Here is a 13,420-nt window from a genome sequence, read left to right as displayed (position 1 = left end):
TACAACTATAAATATAATAAAATTCACTGGATTAAAAAAAAAAGTGACCCTCACCTCTTGATTCTGGATGTGAGATAAAACATGGTGAATCGTGAATATAAACTGGCATCGCCCCCCAACCCCCACCCTGGCTGGGGAGACAGGTGACACAAGCCCATGGCGAGCCACAGGAAGCCAGGAAATGCACTCGAATCCAGCTGCTATCCCATATTTAGACAATAGGGAGTAAATCAACTCCCAGCACAAACTCAGGCAGGCCTCAATATGGGGCACGTATAGAGGTGGGGAGAGCAAACAGAAAAGTTATAAGGAAGAAAGATCAAGAAGGTCACAGGTCCTCACACTCTGACAAGGAGAAGATCCCACTCTTCAATCCTTGGCCTTTCTGGAAAAGTAACAGAAGCCGTAAGGGAAAAATAGTTCTTTTCCAGGAAGCTTCCCATTCTTGGGCTGACCCGGGCCCTCCCCTGCCCAATGGAAACGGGCCTTGTCGCCCTCACCCTGTGTGTACCTCCCGGCGCTGAACGTGGCTGAGGGGCCCGGGTACCACTGACCAGTTGAGCCTCTGCGCAGTAGGATGCAGTAGGTCGGTGAGACCAGTCTGTACCCAGATGGGCGCAGAAGGCATGGGGCTTAATTATACACGCAAATGCTCCCCTCCTTTGACAGGAGGAAGTTAAAGGTGAAAGGTTAACATGGCGATGAGAAGAAAAGCCACCGTGGAATGAGAATGTATTAGACCTCTCGTTGAGGCGCACAAAGGCAGGGATCTCCCTCCCAAGACCATCACTGTGATAACACAAAGCCGGAAAGTCTGAAGGGCGGAGCCCCGGGAAGCCCTGATTGCTAAGAGATGCTAAAGCTGGGAGAAGGTACATGGTTTCAGGGAAATGTGTCCTAAATGAACAGAATCTTTGGTTACTCAGATGTTTGCATCCACACTACGAGTTCCCTCAGAAAATAAAGCTTCGTCTTAGAGTTGTCACCATCCAACAGTATTTACAAATGGCCTCTCCTGTGCCACAGTCTGTGTTGTGGATGAGACAGTGTCTGCAGAAATGTTCTCTATTTATATCAGAAAACAAAAAATGACACAGGAACCCAGGAGGAGGGCGTGCCATGCCAACAGCCAACACACTTCTGAGGTGCCAAGTCTTAGTTTTCCGCTCAGTAGTGTAAAGGATCTGGAACCCCTTCACCAGGCCTGGCCCCTCCTTGCACCCCCTGCCTTAAAGCACCCCCCTCACCCCCCCACCCATCTAGCCAAACAGAAAAGGAATCTGTAATGAAGGTGGAGCACACGAAATTCCTTTCTGAGCTCTCGCCTGGCTTCTGGGAACACAGGCCAATACAAATTTTCGTGGCTACATTAACATATGAGCAACAGGCAGATGATAACAGAACAAGAGCCCTTTAGAGTCCTGCCTTCCTTCAGGAATCCCAGGCCTCAGGGCAGGGGGTGGAGGAAACAGGGTCAAGAAAGCAAAAGGGTGGCCGAGGAGTGAGGGCTCTAAAGGGGAAAGGAGGAGCAGAGGTGCTGGCCTGGGGTGTGAGCCCTGAAAGCTCCCACAGGAGGTGTAGGGAGAGCAGCCACGCAGGTGTAAGGCTTCAGGGATTTGGAAGCTGTGTGTGGAATTATAAAGTAAACAGAAGGGCACTTCCTAAACAGGCAGTAGGTGGAACACCAGCTACAGTGGGAGCTTCTGTTAGAAGCCAGTCCCCTGTTCTTGCCGGGAGGGGAACCACCCTTCCAGAGCTGTTGAGACCTCCCATCTCAACTATCAGGTAAATCAACAATCAGGTAAATAACACCCAGGTACATCCTCTGAGCTTAACTAGACCTAGACCTTCAAGAAAAGAATTCTCAGAGTTCCCGCTGTGGTGCAGCAGGTTAAGGAGCCAGTGCTGTCTCTGAGGTGGCAAGGGTTTGATCCCCAGCCTGGTGTACTGGATTAAGGATTCAGCATTGCTGCAGCTATAGCATAGGTTGCAGCTGTGGCTTGGATTCGACCCCTGGCCTGAAAACTTCCATGTGCTGTGGGTATGGCTGGAAAAAAAAAGTCTCTGGGTATATAAAAATGTCACCTTTTTATCTTATTAAAGTGATCTATTCCCTATCTGTATAAGAGTTTTTGCAAACTCAAAATATCTGCAATTCTAAGTTTTCAAGTGCTAAAAAAGACAGTCTAATACCTTATTTAAGACTTAACTTCCCCAGTTACAGGTTTTCTGTGTATGTTTATATACACACAGGTATATCCTGAGAGTTGCTTAGGATACATATATGAGAGTGTGTGTGTGTGTGTGTGTGTGTGTGTGTGCGTGTATATATATATGGCAATGAGGAAAGTGATCTCATCAGTTGTAAGCCCACTATTGGTCATGGTCATTAAAAGTCATTTAAAAAGCTGACACAGGAGTTCCCATTATGGCTCAGCGCTAACGAACCCGACTAGTACCCGTGAAGACAAGGGTTCGATCCCTGGTCTCATTCAGTGGATTAAGGATCTGGCGTTGCTGTAAGCTGGGGTGTAGGTCACAGACACGGCTCGGATCCTGCATTGCTGTGGCACAGGCCAGCAGCTGTAGCTCCTATTCGACCCCTAACCTGGGAACCTCCACATGTCATGGGTATGGCCCTTAAAAAAAAAAAAAAAAAAAAGAGCTGACATGTAAATATTCTTTGCCATCAGCTAAAATACGGAATGTTATAGCCAATACAGAAATCAGAGAGGTCAACTCCAATATGGAAGTATTTATTCCATAAATTGGGTTTCATAGGCTTTACATCTGAAAATTAAACATGGTGCCAATACAAGTAAAGACAGACTTTCATGTTACTATTAAATAACTCTTCATTTTTTACCCAATTTTTGGCACTGTAGAAATGTGATTATTCCCTAATTAGCCCAAGCAACAAGCCACAAAAGAGAGATAAATTGAATTAAAACCTTTTGCACAGTAGATAGTATCATCAAGAAAGTGAAAAGACGATCATCAGAATGGGAGAAAGTATTTGTAAGTCATATCTCTGATAAGGGACTTATATCCAGAATATATAAAGAAATGTTACAATGCAAGAGTAAAAAGACAGATAACTCAATTAAAAAGTGGGGAAAGGACTTGAGCAGACATTTTTCCAAAAAAGATATACACATGGCCAATAAGCACATGAAAAAATGCTCAACATCATTAGTCATCAGGGAAATGCAAGTCAAAACCAAAAGGAGATACTAGTCACACCCAGCTCCATGGCTGTAATAAAAAATACAGATAATAGTAAATTTTGACAAGTCTGTGGAAAAAAATGGAAACTCTCATACATTGCTATGGGGATATAAAATGGTGCTGCTGCTTTGGAAAACCGCTTGCCAAGTTTCTCAGAATGTTAAAACACAGAGTTACCATTTGACCCAGGAATTCCACTCCTAGATATACACTCAAGAGAAACAAAATGTAGGTATACATAAAACTTGTACAGGAATGTTCTTATCAACAAAAGTTGGGCAACAACGCAAATGCTCAATAATGGATAAATGGGTAAACAAAATGTGGTATAACCATTTAACATCATGTATAAAATTAGTGCTACATCATTGGGGTATCCATTCCAATAACAGCCACTGGGATATTATGCAGCCATAAAAAGGAATGAAGTGCTGATTCATGTTCCAATATAGATGAACCTTGAAAACATTACCTAAGTGAAAGAAGCCACTTATTATATAATTACATTTGGGTGGAATGTCTGCAATAGGAAAATCTACTCAGTGGCAGTAGATTAGGGAGGGGGTGGGGTGGGAATGGAGGTGGGGAGGCAGGTAGTTGCTAATACGTACAGAGTTTCTTTGGGGATGATGAGAATGTTTCATAAAAAGATGTACACTTCAAATAGGTAAATTTTATGGTATGTGAATTAGTTCTCAAAAAAGATGTTTAGAAAGTGAGGTGTTTTAAAAAACAGTTAAGTCCCCTCTAAAACATGACAATCTAAAATATATACATTATTAGAAAAGTAAGATACTAGATTCAATGAGTTTCTCCAGGTGCTCAAAAAAGTTAGAAGTGGGAAAAAAAGCATTTTTCAATTTCAGACTGATTAGACTAAGCCATTTCGACATGTATATGCTTTAAAATTTCTCAGGACCATGTATTTGACAACGTTATAAGACAACATTAATAAAACAAATGAAATACCTTCTTTTAACTGATACTTCCAAATTACTCTTTAACTCTTTTAGCTTTTTTAAATTATTATTTTTTTTTTTTTGGTCTTTTGTCTTTTTAGGGCCGCACCTGCAGCATATGGAGGTTCCCAGGCGAGGGGTCAAATCGGAGTTGCAGTTGCTGGCCTACACCACAGCTCAGGGCAATGCCAGATCCTTAATCCACTAAGCAAGGCCAGGGATCGAACCTGTGTCCTCATGGATGCTAGTCAGATTTGTTTCCACTGAGCCACAAGGAAGTCCATAACTCTTTTATAACTATGCTACCATGTGCACCTGTTCACCTCAGGCAGGAGTGAACTCTATTTTCCACTATATGTGAGCAAGGAAACAGGTTCCATTCACCATTCAATAAGACACCTTATAAGTTTGAAGGAGGGAAGTATGAGATGACATTAATATAAAACAAAAACACCTATTTTCCATCCTTGTAGATTATTATTGAAGTTATACTGAAGTTTATAAAGTTTGATAGACTACAATTTTCCAAGGGAGAAATACCAGCTAGAAGACTGAATAGCTTTTGCCCTGAGAAATTATTTAGCTAAAATCTCTAATTTATCTCAAGGAATTAGAATAGAAAAGCCTCTGTCTTGTTTCTGATTTTAGTGGGAAAGCTTTCAGCTTTTCACCATTAAGTATTATATTTGCTGTGGGTTTGTCATAAATAGTCTTTATTATATTGAGATATGAGTTTGGGATTAGCAGATGCAAACTATTATACAGAGAATGGATAAACAACAAGGCCCTACTGTATAGCACAGGGAACTATATTCAATATCCTCTGATCAACCATAACAGAAAATGATAGGAAAAAGAATACACATACACACACACACACACACAACTGAATCACTCTGCTATATGGCAGAAATTAAGACAACATTGTAAATCAACTATATTTCAATAAAATTAATTTAAAAAAGAGACTCCGACATGATCTTTGATTTGTTGGGAGTGGAGACGGGGAGCTTTTTCCTCTTAAAAGAATGCATATATTTCCCGGGAATAATCATGACATTTAATAGCAAAGAACACGGAAAAAGAGTATGATCTGAGGCTCACAACCAGCACTGTCTTGATTTATCAGGTACACGTGCCCTTCTAAAAAAGGTTCCCAGATACCATTATTTCATAATAAATTAAAAGGAATCTCTGCTGAAGAGAGACGATTCTTCTTGAAATGTGCATCTAAGAAAGCTTTATTCTCTTGTCAGTTTCAACCTAAGGCGCTCTTTTGGGGTGGACAAAACTTACTTCTCCAATTAACCGTTTCCTTAGCACAATGCTTCTCAAAACTTAGCTTTCAGAATCACTTGTAGGGCTTGTAAAACACTCCATTTCAGGAGCTCCCTGGTGGCTCAGGGGGTAAGGACCCAGCGTTATCACTGCTGTGGCTCTGGTTATTGCAGTGGTGTGGTTTCGATCCCTGGCCTGGGAACTTCCGTATGCCTGGGGCACGGCAAAAATAAAAACCAAAAAAATCCCCGCAGGATCAGCAAGGTGCATGGCAGGGCTCAAGAATTTGCATTTCTACCACTTCCTCATCTTCTCCAGCTCCTGCTGACTCTGCTGGTCTGGGGACTGCACTTTGAGAAGCACTGCCTGAGCACACAGAGAGCTGGCGCTGGCGAAGCCAAGTCCTGACCCCGCCCATCACCGAGACTCTGCCAGAAAGGAAAGGCAAGCTTCACCCAAACCCATTTACATTCAGTCTTGAAATAACAGCAATGACCATTATCTGCTCCTTGAGCTTTGAGGGTCCACACAAATCGCTTATCTTCTCGGTCTCCTGCCACCCTCCCTCTCGCCCATCCAAGGCACACTTCTGAGGATTCTTCTCCGGGCAACCCTACATGATGGCAGCCTGTCGGCCCAATATGCTCTGATCCCTAGAGACAGTATTAGTTTCCCCTGGTGGGCCTCTGTCGGAGCTGAGGCGATCAGCTGGAATTTGGGGCTGAGACTAGGAAATTTCTGTCCAGCTGCTCTTCTGAACAAGAGGTGTACTTGGAAGCTGTGGGCAGTTGCCATTTTCCACCACGGGGTCTGGTGAAGAAACAGCCCATCTGAATGCACAGAGGAGTAGGAGTGGGAATGACAGAGGGGCTCCTGGCTCCATGGGGTCCCCCAGTCCCTGGCTGCAGTGGAGGCCTGACACCACCCTGCCTGCATCCCTGCCCTTAGGATGTTCCCTAAATCAATCCCAAGCCTGCACCTTCTGACAAATTCCTCTTTCCTGCCCAAACTAGCTGGAGGATTTGTCACTTACAACCCAAAGGGCTCTAATGAAATCTGTTAACAAAGCCAACCTCTGGGTACTTTTCCTCTCTGCTTCAGTTCATCTTGGAGATTAAATTCCCCTTAAAACTTCACCCCACCCAAGCTGGCTTAATGAGTATCTCTGAGCTGAATCCCTATCTTAGTAGGCGATTCCCTGAACCCTACCTCATTACATATTTCAAATCCAGGGCCTGCCTGGATTCCTCCACAAGAGGCAGTTATAATTTATATTTCTCTCCAAGGCAAGGTGAGTATAAGTGAATATAAATCAGAAATGAATATAAACCCAGGCAGTGTCCTTCTTCAAGCACAGAAATAAGATAACCAGCACACATCTTTCAAATCAAGGTCTAATGTTAGGTTATATTTTCCAGGTCAGATCAATCTAAATATTTAATTTTTCATTAATGTTTCTGAATAACTCCAGCTTTCCAGCTACTTGGGGTTTTTCCTTTGTTTGTTTGTTTTTTCTTTTTAGGGCTGCACCTGCAGCGTATGGAAGTTCCTGGGCCAGGGGTCGAATCAGAGCTGCAGCTTCAACCTACGCCAGAGCCACAGCAACTTGGGATCTGAGCCTCGTCTGCAAACTACACCACAGCTCATGGCAACACTGTATCTTTAACCCACTGAGCAAGGCCAGGAATCAAACCCGCATCTTCATAGATACTAGTTGGATTCATTACCACTGAGCCGCGACGCGACCTTCTAGCTACTTCTCTCTCTCTTCTCTCTCTTTTTTTTTTCAATTTATTGGGGATTCGTTGATTGACAATACAGGTCCTTCTACTTAAAGTACAACCGAGACAGACCGATAAAACCTTGTGTCACTTAGGGCATTGCATCACACTTGTGATCACACATCTATTCCATAAGTTTTCAAAGCCACTAGCTGTTGCAAAACCAGAAGTTAATAGTGACGATTCTCTTAGTCTGCGTGATGTTATATGACCTCTGTGTCGGACTTCAGGATTTGGGCCTCCTTAAATCAAGACTTCTGGGAACTGTCTGGCAACTATGCACTTAGCAGAAAAGTTTGATTCTCTTGGCTGCCTTGTGTCACATAACAACAGGTAGTTTCATCCGACCCGTGGTTTCCTTCGAGTGGGCGCCTTTCTTTATGGAATCAATTTACTGGACCCAGCTGTTAGGCACTTCCCAATTAATGCCTAGGACCTGAGCTACAAGGAAGGAAGAAAACCCAGATTTTTCTAAACATACAGTGACTGAAAAATTTAGCCTGGTCGCCAACGCATCTGTGTTTTTCCCGTAAAACATAAATGTCAATTTGGAAAACAATATGCCTACAGAGGTTTCTCCATGTAGGAAAGTCTCACATGATATTTGACCTGGCCACTTGCCCAACATCCACCGTGAAGGAGTTAAATTAATTTAACACCGGAAATGAGGCAGCTGAAATTGTTGACTAGTTTCCTCTTATTAATTCAATGAAAAGACTGCGAGGGGCTGAAACTACTACCAATCGTAGCATCTCATCTCAAGGAAATAAGTAATGGAGAAGGAAAAACCTTTCATTCCACATCTTAGCTATTTCTTGGATCAAAACTGAAGGAAGGAAAAAAAAATGATAGCACACAGGGTGGTACTTTTCTCACCCGACTCCTCCCATCCAGATCTTCCCCCACCGCAGGACAGAAGACCAAAACCGAAAATCAGCGAGGCAGGAAGCAGTAGGGACTCCCACTCACAAGAATGCCTGCAGCGAGACTTTGGGGTATCAGGTGAGGTGAGCCTGGAGCAGCACTGACGACCTGCAGAGATGCTTTGAGACGTGAATTATTCCTCTTCTCTATAGAGGAACAGGAAATATCATGGAAGTCAGGGCCTGAAGACACTTGACAGGTCCCTTCCTCAGATGGCTTTCGGGGCATAAGCCGTGAAATTGCTAAAATTATAACTTGAGTAAAGAGAGCATAGGAAGTTTTTCCTTGACATCTTCCTTCTTTCAAGAGCACTGATCTACCCATGATTAGAAACTCTAATATCCACTTTAAACCTAATAAAGGTGAAGTTTAAGGTCCTCTTGATCTTGAGGCTTAGGAATGAAGACATTCTTTGTTTTTGGGTTTTTTTTCTAAGTCACACTCCTATTTTTAGAACTTGGAAAGTTCTTGGCAATTTACTGACCGCAGTCTGTTAGACGGTAGAAGGATGACATTCCAAATGCAAAGCCCTTACTGAATTCCACTGCCCTGGACTACTTCTGACTAGGCCACAAGCATCTCGAAGGTGGGGACCATGATGTGTATTTTGTTGACCTAAGTCAGAGCATGCGGACTGCTGGGAAATTCTTTCAGGGCAAAACAAGAGTTCTCTTAATCTTGTAAGAAGTTCTCATTGCCACAGCCTGAAGCAGGGCAGATGCTCTTTGGAAATATGACCAAGTCATCCATTCAACTATTGTTGAACCCACAGCACACGTACTCACTAACACTCAACGTAAACATTTAGAAGAGCCGTTGCTGACCACAAACATCATTCAGTGTGCACAGCTGTCTCGCCATATTCTATTTCATGATCTCATCGTGACCTAGCAAATCATTTTGTACTTCATTGCCTGAATCGCATCATCTAAAAGGATTAAGATAATACATTTTCCTTAGAGAACATCTTTCCTGAAATCTCATTGTTGCATATTATCTTCTGATGCCACCCCAGCTTTCTCTGCTCACGATACTGGCTACACAGAAAACTCTGAAATTGAAATATTATCCACTAGAATCTGACCATTAGGAGAATTGCTGTTGGAAGAGAGGGAAAGTCATACTACGAAAGAGTATCTTAGGGAAGAGGAATCAGAGAGGTGTGTGTCTTCTCTGAATGGACTGGGAAACCAACAGACAGATTACTTTGCGTCACCAAGACCTTTTGACACAGGAAGGAGGGTCCAAATTATGAAAATATCTTGGCTTGAACATCATCTTTTTAAACTTTCAGCTTTCAGCAATTAGCACAATCTTGCTAGATCTCCCATTTATATGGGAGAAAATACAGCGCTATCACCACAAAGTTTAGAAAAATAGGGCTCCAATAAGGATGTAATGATTGTATTGTGCTTTATCTATAACAAATCATGTCCCCCTGAAGTCCCAATGTGTTTTAAATTGACATCCAAGGAAAGAATTCTGAACCCCACCAACTGGCAAATACAGGAATTTCAACTGTCAAGATACAATGACTCTAAGTAAATAATTATTCATTTCTTACTTTCCAGCTTACTGGTCAACCAGAAACACAGACTAGTTTATGAAATAACACAGAAAAGCAGTCTCCCTAATACATGGCTCACTTTCACCTTCCAACCATAGCAAGCAAGTTACAAACTGAAAACAGTTTGTGATTCATATTAGCATTTTTGAATATAGTTTCTAAAAATTATCTTTAAGCAGCAGTGAATTAAGGATGGGGGATATGCCTTGGTAAGCATCATTATTGATACAACTTTTCTTTTCTTCTGGAAGTCACACCATGAAATTTAAAACACTATAAATTTTCACTTGTTCTGAAGGGGATGGAGCAGACAAGAGAATGGGTAGGAAAAAAATTTCACAAGATAACCCATTTTGCCAACATTTGATAGGCTGGAATGACATTTAGATACTAATAAAAAATTATTCATTTGTCTCAGGAACTTAGATTAATTATTATAATTTTCCTTTATGAGATTTTCTATTTATAAAATCTCATTGCTACTCTATTGGTAATCATTTCAAGTGCCATCTTAATGGTTTATTAAGTTCAGAAAAATATGGTTAGTGGTTCTTAAAGAATAAAGTATAAAAACACCACAAAATGCAAGGTCCCCTATTAGGAAAGAATAGCTATTTTGATCAATTAACAGAAGTGCTTTGAATATCATTAGAACCCATTGAAAATTATGACCCACATCATCTTAGAGAGCGGTACTGTTTCCCAACAATGTGCAGTCCTCATCAGGAAACGAGGAGTGTATGTAATAAGACAGGTACACAGCTATCATCCGCAAACAAACTCATACACACAACACAGGAATTTAAGCCAAGCACCCAATCATTCCTGAATTCACCGTCATAATGTGATGTTGCTGCCATTAGGCTAATTATAACCCTTGTCGGAGGCAGCCCAGTTGGCTTGCAAGTGATGGCGTCAGCATGTGAGTATTTTAGAATAAATCGAGTACCTGATAGTTTCATGAGAAGTTCAGATGCTGCTTTGACCGACATATCCCGCCTTAGTACGTTGCCCTTCGCTTCCTGGGGCTTAAGTGTGTCCTCAGAGATGCTTGGGGCTGGCACTTCAGACTCGGGGCTGAACACATAGCTGGACCGAGGCAACGTGGCACTTAGGGCCTCCTCTTCCTTAGGCTCCTCTTTCACTTTAAAATTAAGATTCATGGGCTCCTTCTGATTTGCAGCTGTCAAAAGAGGAAAGGGATTTCATACATACTCGTAAATGAAAGGCCACTTCCGCTCTTCTCTTCACTGTTCCCAACTTAATAACGAGGCATGGAAGATATGATGACATCGTGCTGACCCAGAGGGGACCACAACCTCATCACAATAGTCTGGGCCCTGGGCACAAGAGTACAAGACTCATTAGCATAGGACTCGGAAGGGCGTGGGCGTCTGAATCTTTGGAATCTATCATATTTTAAGAAGTGCTGCCTCCACAAAGTGGGCATCTTCTCTTTGGTTTCCCTCCATGTCTTCTTTCCTGTATAAACTGCTGTCTCTCTGACCTATTAGCCCTCTCCCTTCTTAATCCTATTAGAAAATAATGCTTTCAGATAGTTACTCTGCCATCAAATATTGAATATAAACATGAGTCAGAGGCAATAGCCAAAACAAAAACCTCAGGGCGGAATGGTGAGGTGAGGACAGAGAATTTGCCAAAGAGAAAAGCTCAGAGTAGAGAGAGATCACTTTTGCCTTAATTATAAGCTGACTGCTACCATTCCACAAACAATGGGGCATGCTCTGGGCATTGCTTTCTTCATCCATGTCTGTAGCCCAAGTCATCGCCGAGTCCGCAGCGGGCATTGTTTAAAGAAAAATATTTTATTTTGGAATACTTTTAGACCTGCCAAAAAGTTGCAAAGATGATTCCAAGAATCCCCATACATCCTTCTCCCAACATTCCCTAAAGCTGACATTTCTGTAACCACAGCGCATGTGTCGGAAGGAAGAAGTTCATGTTACTACGGGCTAAAGTCTGATTTTATTCAGACTTCACCAGTTTTCCCACTAAGGTCCTTTTAGCATTTTGATATTGGTTGGCTGGCATGGAGGGTGTGGTCAGGCAGTGCTAACAGGCCTGTTAAGGGACGGACTCTGTGGCTTGGTGACACCATGCCAGGCCTTCACCCACTGAGCTACATATATTTTCTGGCCTTTCTTACGAAAGACCAAGAAGGAAGACAAGCAGCTTCTTCCACCACTTGTCATGTTCACAGGCATCTTGCTCCCCTTTAAAGGCCATGTGGTAGGACTTTAGGTTGGTTACATTAGGTGAGTTGGTACCTGGAGAACTAAGATCTCATCCTAACATAGAAATGCTTATTAGAACGAGCTTTCAGCCCACTCCTGTTTAACAACAGCAACAAAAAGGATGAAAGTAAATCCTCAAAGCAAACACCTGCCCCCACCCAGTACACAGACACAAAGTCCTTTCTTTCTACCTCGGGTCCCTCTAAGAAGTTTCATTCTGGAATCACAAGTTTACCCAGACCAGCGTAATGTGGCAACTGGACCCTAGAGGATCCAGTTTGGAAGTGACGTTTGCAAGTTTTACTACCAAGAAGACAAAGAGCCAGGACTAGAACCCAGGCCTGTGGACTGCCCACCCTCTGTCCCTCACCTACCTCCACCAACGCCTCCATCTCTGGTCTCTCTGTTATTCCAACGCTTGACTCTAACTTGACCTCCAAGTCTATACTGACATATCAGCTTCTCCATGAAGACCCTGACCACTCTGATCAAAACTGCAGCACCCACCCCCGCCAAAGTAACCCCAATCACTCTTACCCCACTCCAACTTTCCTTTTTTTCCAAAATATTTATCACTGGGTAACATCCTGTTATGGATTGAACTCTGTTTGCCCGACCTGCCCAAATACATATGTTGAAGCCCAACCTCACTCTGTGGCTGAAGTTGGAGAGAGGGAAGTAATTAAGGTTCAATGAGGCCACAAGGGTGTGGCCCTAATCCAAAATGACCAGTGTCCTGACAATAAGACAGACACAAGTGATGTGTACACACAAGACAAAGGCCACGTGAGGACAGTTAACAGGGAGGCCGCCGTCCTCAAGCCAAGGAGAGAGGGGCCACAGGAGAAACCAAACCTTCCAGCACCCTGATCTTGGACGTCCGGCCTTCAGGACTGTGAGAAACATATTTCTGTTGTTGAGGCCACCAAGTCTGCGGTATTTCGCTATGGCAGCCCAAACAGCCTAATCCACACTATATAAGTCTTAGTTATTATGTTAACAAGTCATGGCCTGTTCCTTCAACTCAAAGGTAGGCTTCATGAGAGCGGGGATCTTGGTTTTAATGCTGCTGTATCTTGAGTGCCCAGCACAGGACCTGGCACATAGAAGGTGCTCAACATCTATTTCCTGAATGAATAAAACAGGTTGGCCATAGATCAGGAATATCTGTTGGGTGTCATTATTACCTGTGGGAAACAAAAAACAGGAATCTCAAAATACTCCACCAAAGGCAATCAGAAGTGCTTTCCCCGGACTGATCATCAGACTGGGGCTAAGATCTTCCAGATAAAGTTAAAAGCTTTTGCTTCCACACCACAGCGCTTCCTGAGGTGTTTCTCAATAATGGCCTGGACTCTGGCATTACTAAAGGAGGGACCCAGAAAATCTCCAGGAAAGTGTTGAAAATCTAGCCCTTTGGGGACAGTG

At 42.9% G+C, this 13,420-nt stretch overlaps 1 protein-coding gene across 24 annotated transcripts in view; it reads right to left on the bottom strand.

The window, feature by feature from the left end:
- The window catches only part of ZNF827 (zinc finger protein 827), a 189,123-nt gene that overhangs the window by 101,892 nt on the left and 73,811 nt on the right, over window positions 1–13,420 (bottom strand). For 15 of the 24 annotated variants that reach the window (XR_014812854.1, XR_014812853.1, XR_014812852.1 and 12 more), the window contains one exon: window positions 10,687–10,920. The exons of the other annotated variants lie outside the window; for them this stretch is intronic. Coding sequence is in view for 12 of the 15 variants with exons in the window: in XM_084972762.1 (XP_084828888.1) it covers window positions 10,687–10,920 (234 nt within the window). In the remaining 3 variants the exon portion in view is untranslated. The remainder of the gene's footprint in view (window positions 1–10,686; window positions 10,921–13,420) is intronic. 24 annotated transcript variants of the gene reach the window in all.

Source organism: Sus scrofa, chromosome 8 (genome assembly GCF_054392235.1).
Source record: "Sus scrofa isolate SSC_HxYL_T2T_F1_AM1 chromosome 8, Sscrofa_HxYL_maternal_Yorkshire_Landrace_v2.0, whole genome shotgun sequence".
NCBI classification, from domain to species: domain Eukaryota; kingdom Metazoa; phylum Chordata; class Mammalia; order Artiodactyla; family Suidae; genus Sus; species Sus scrofa.
Note: the sequence above shows the minus strand (reverse complement) of the source record. Positions and strands in the feature narration are given on the sequence as shown.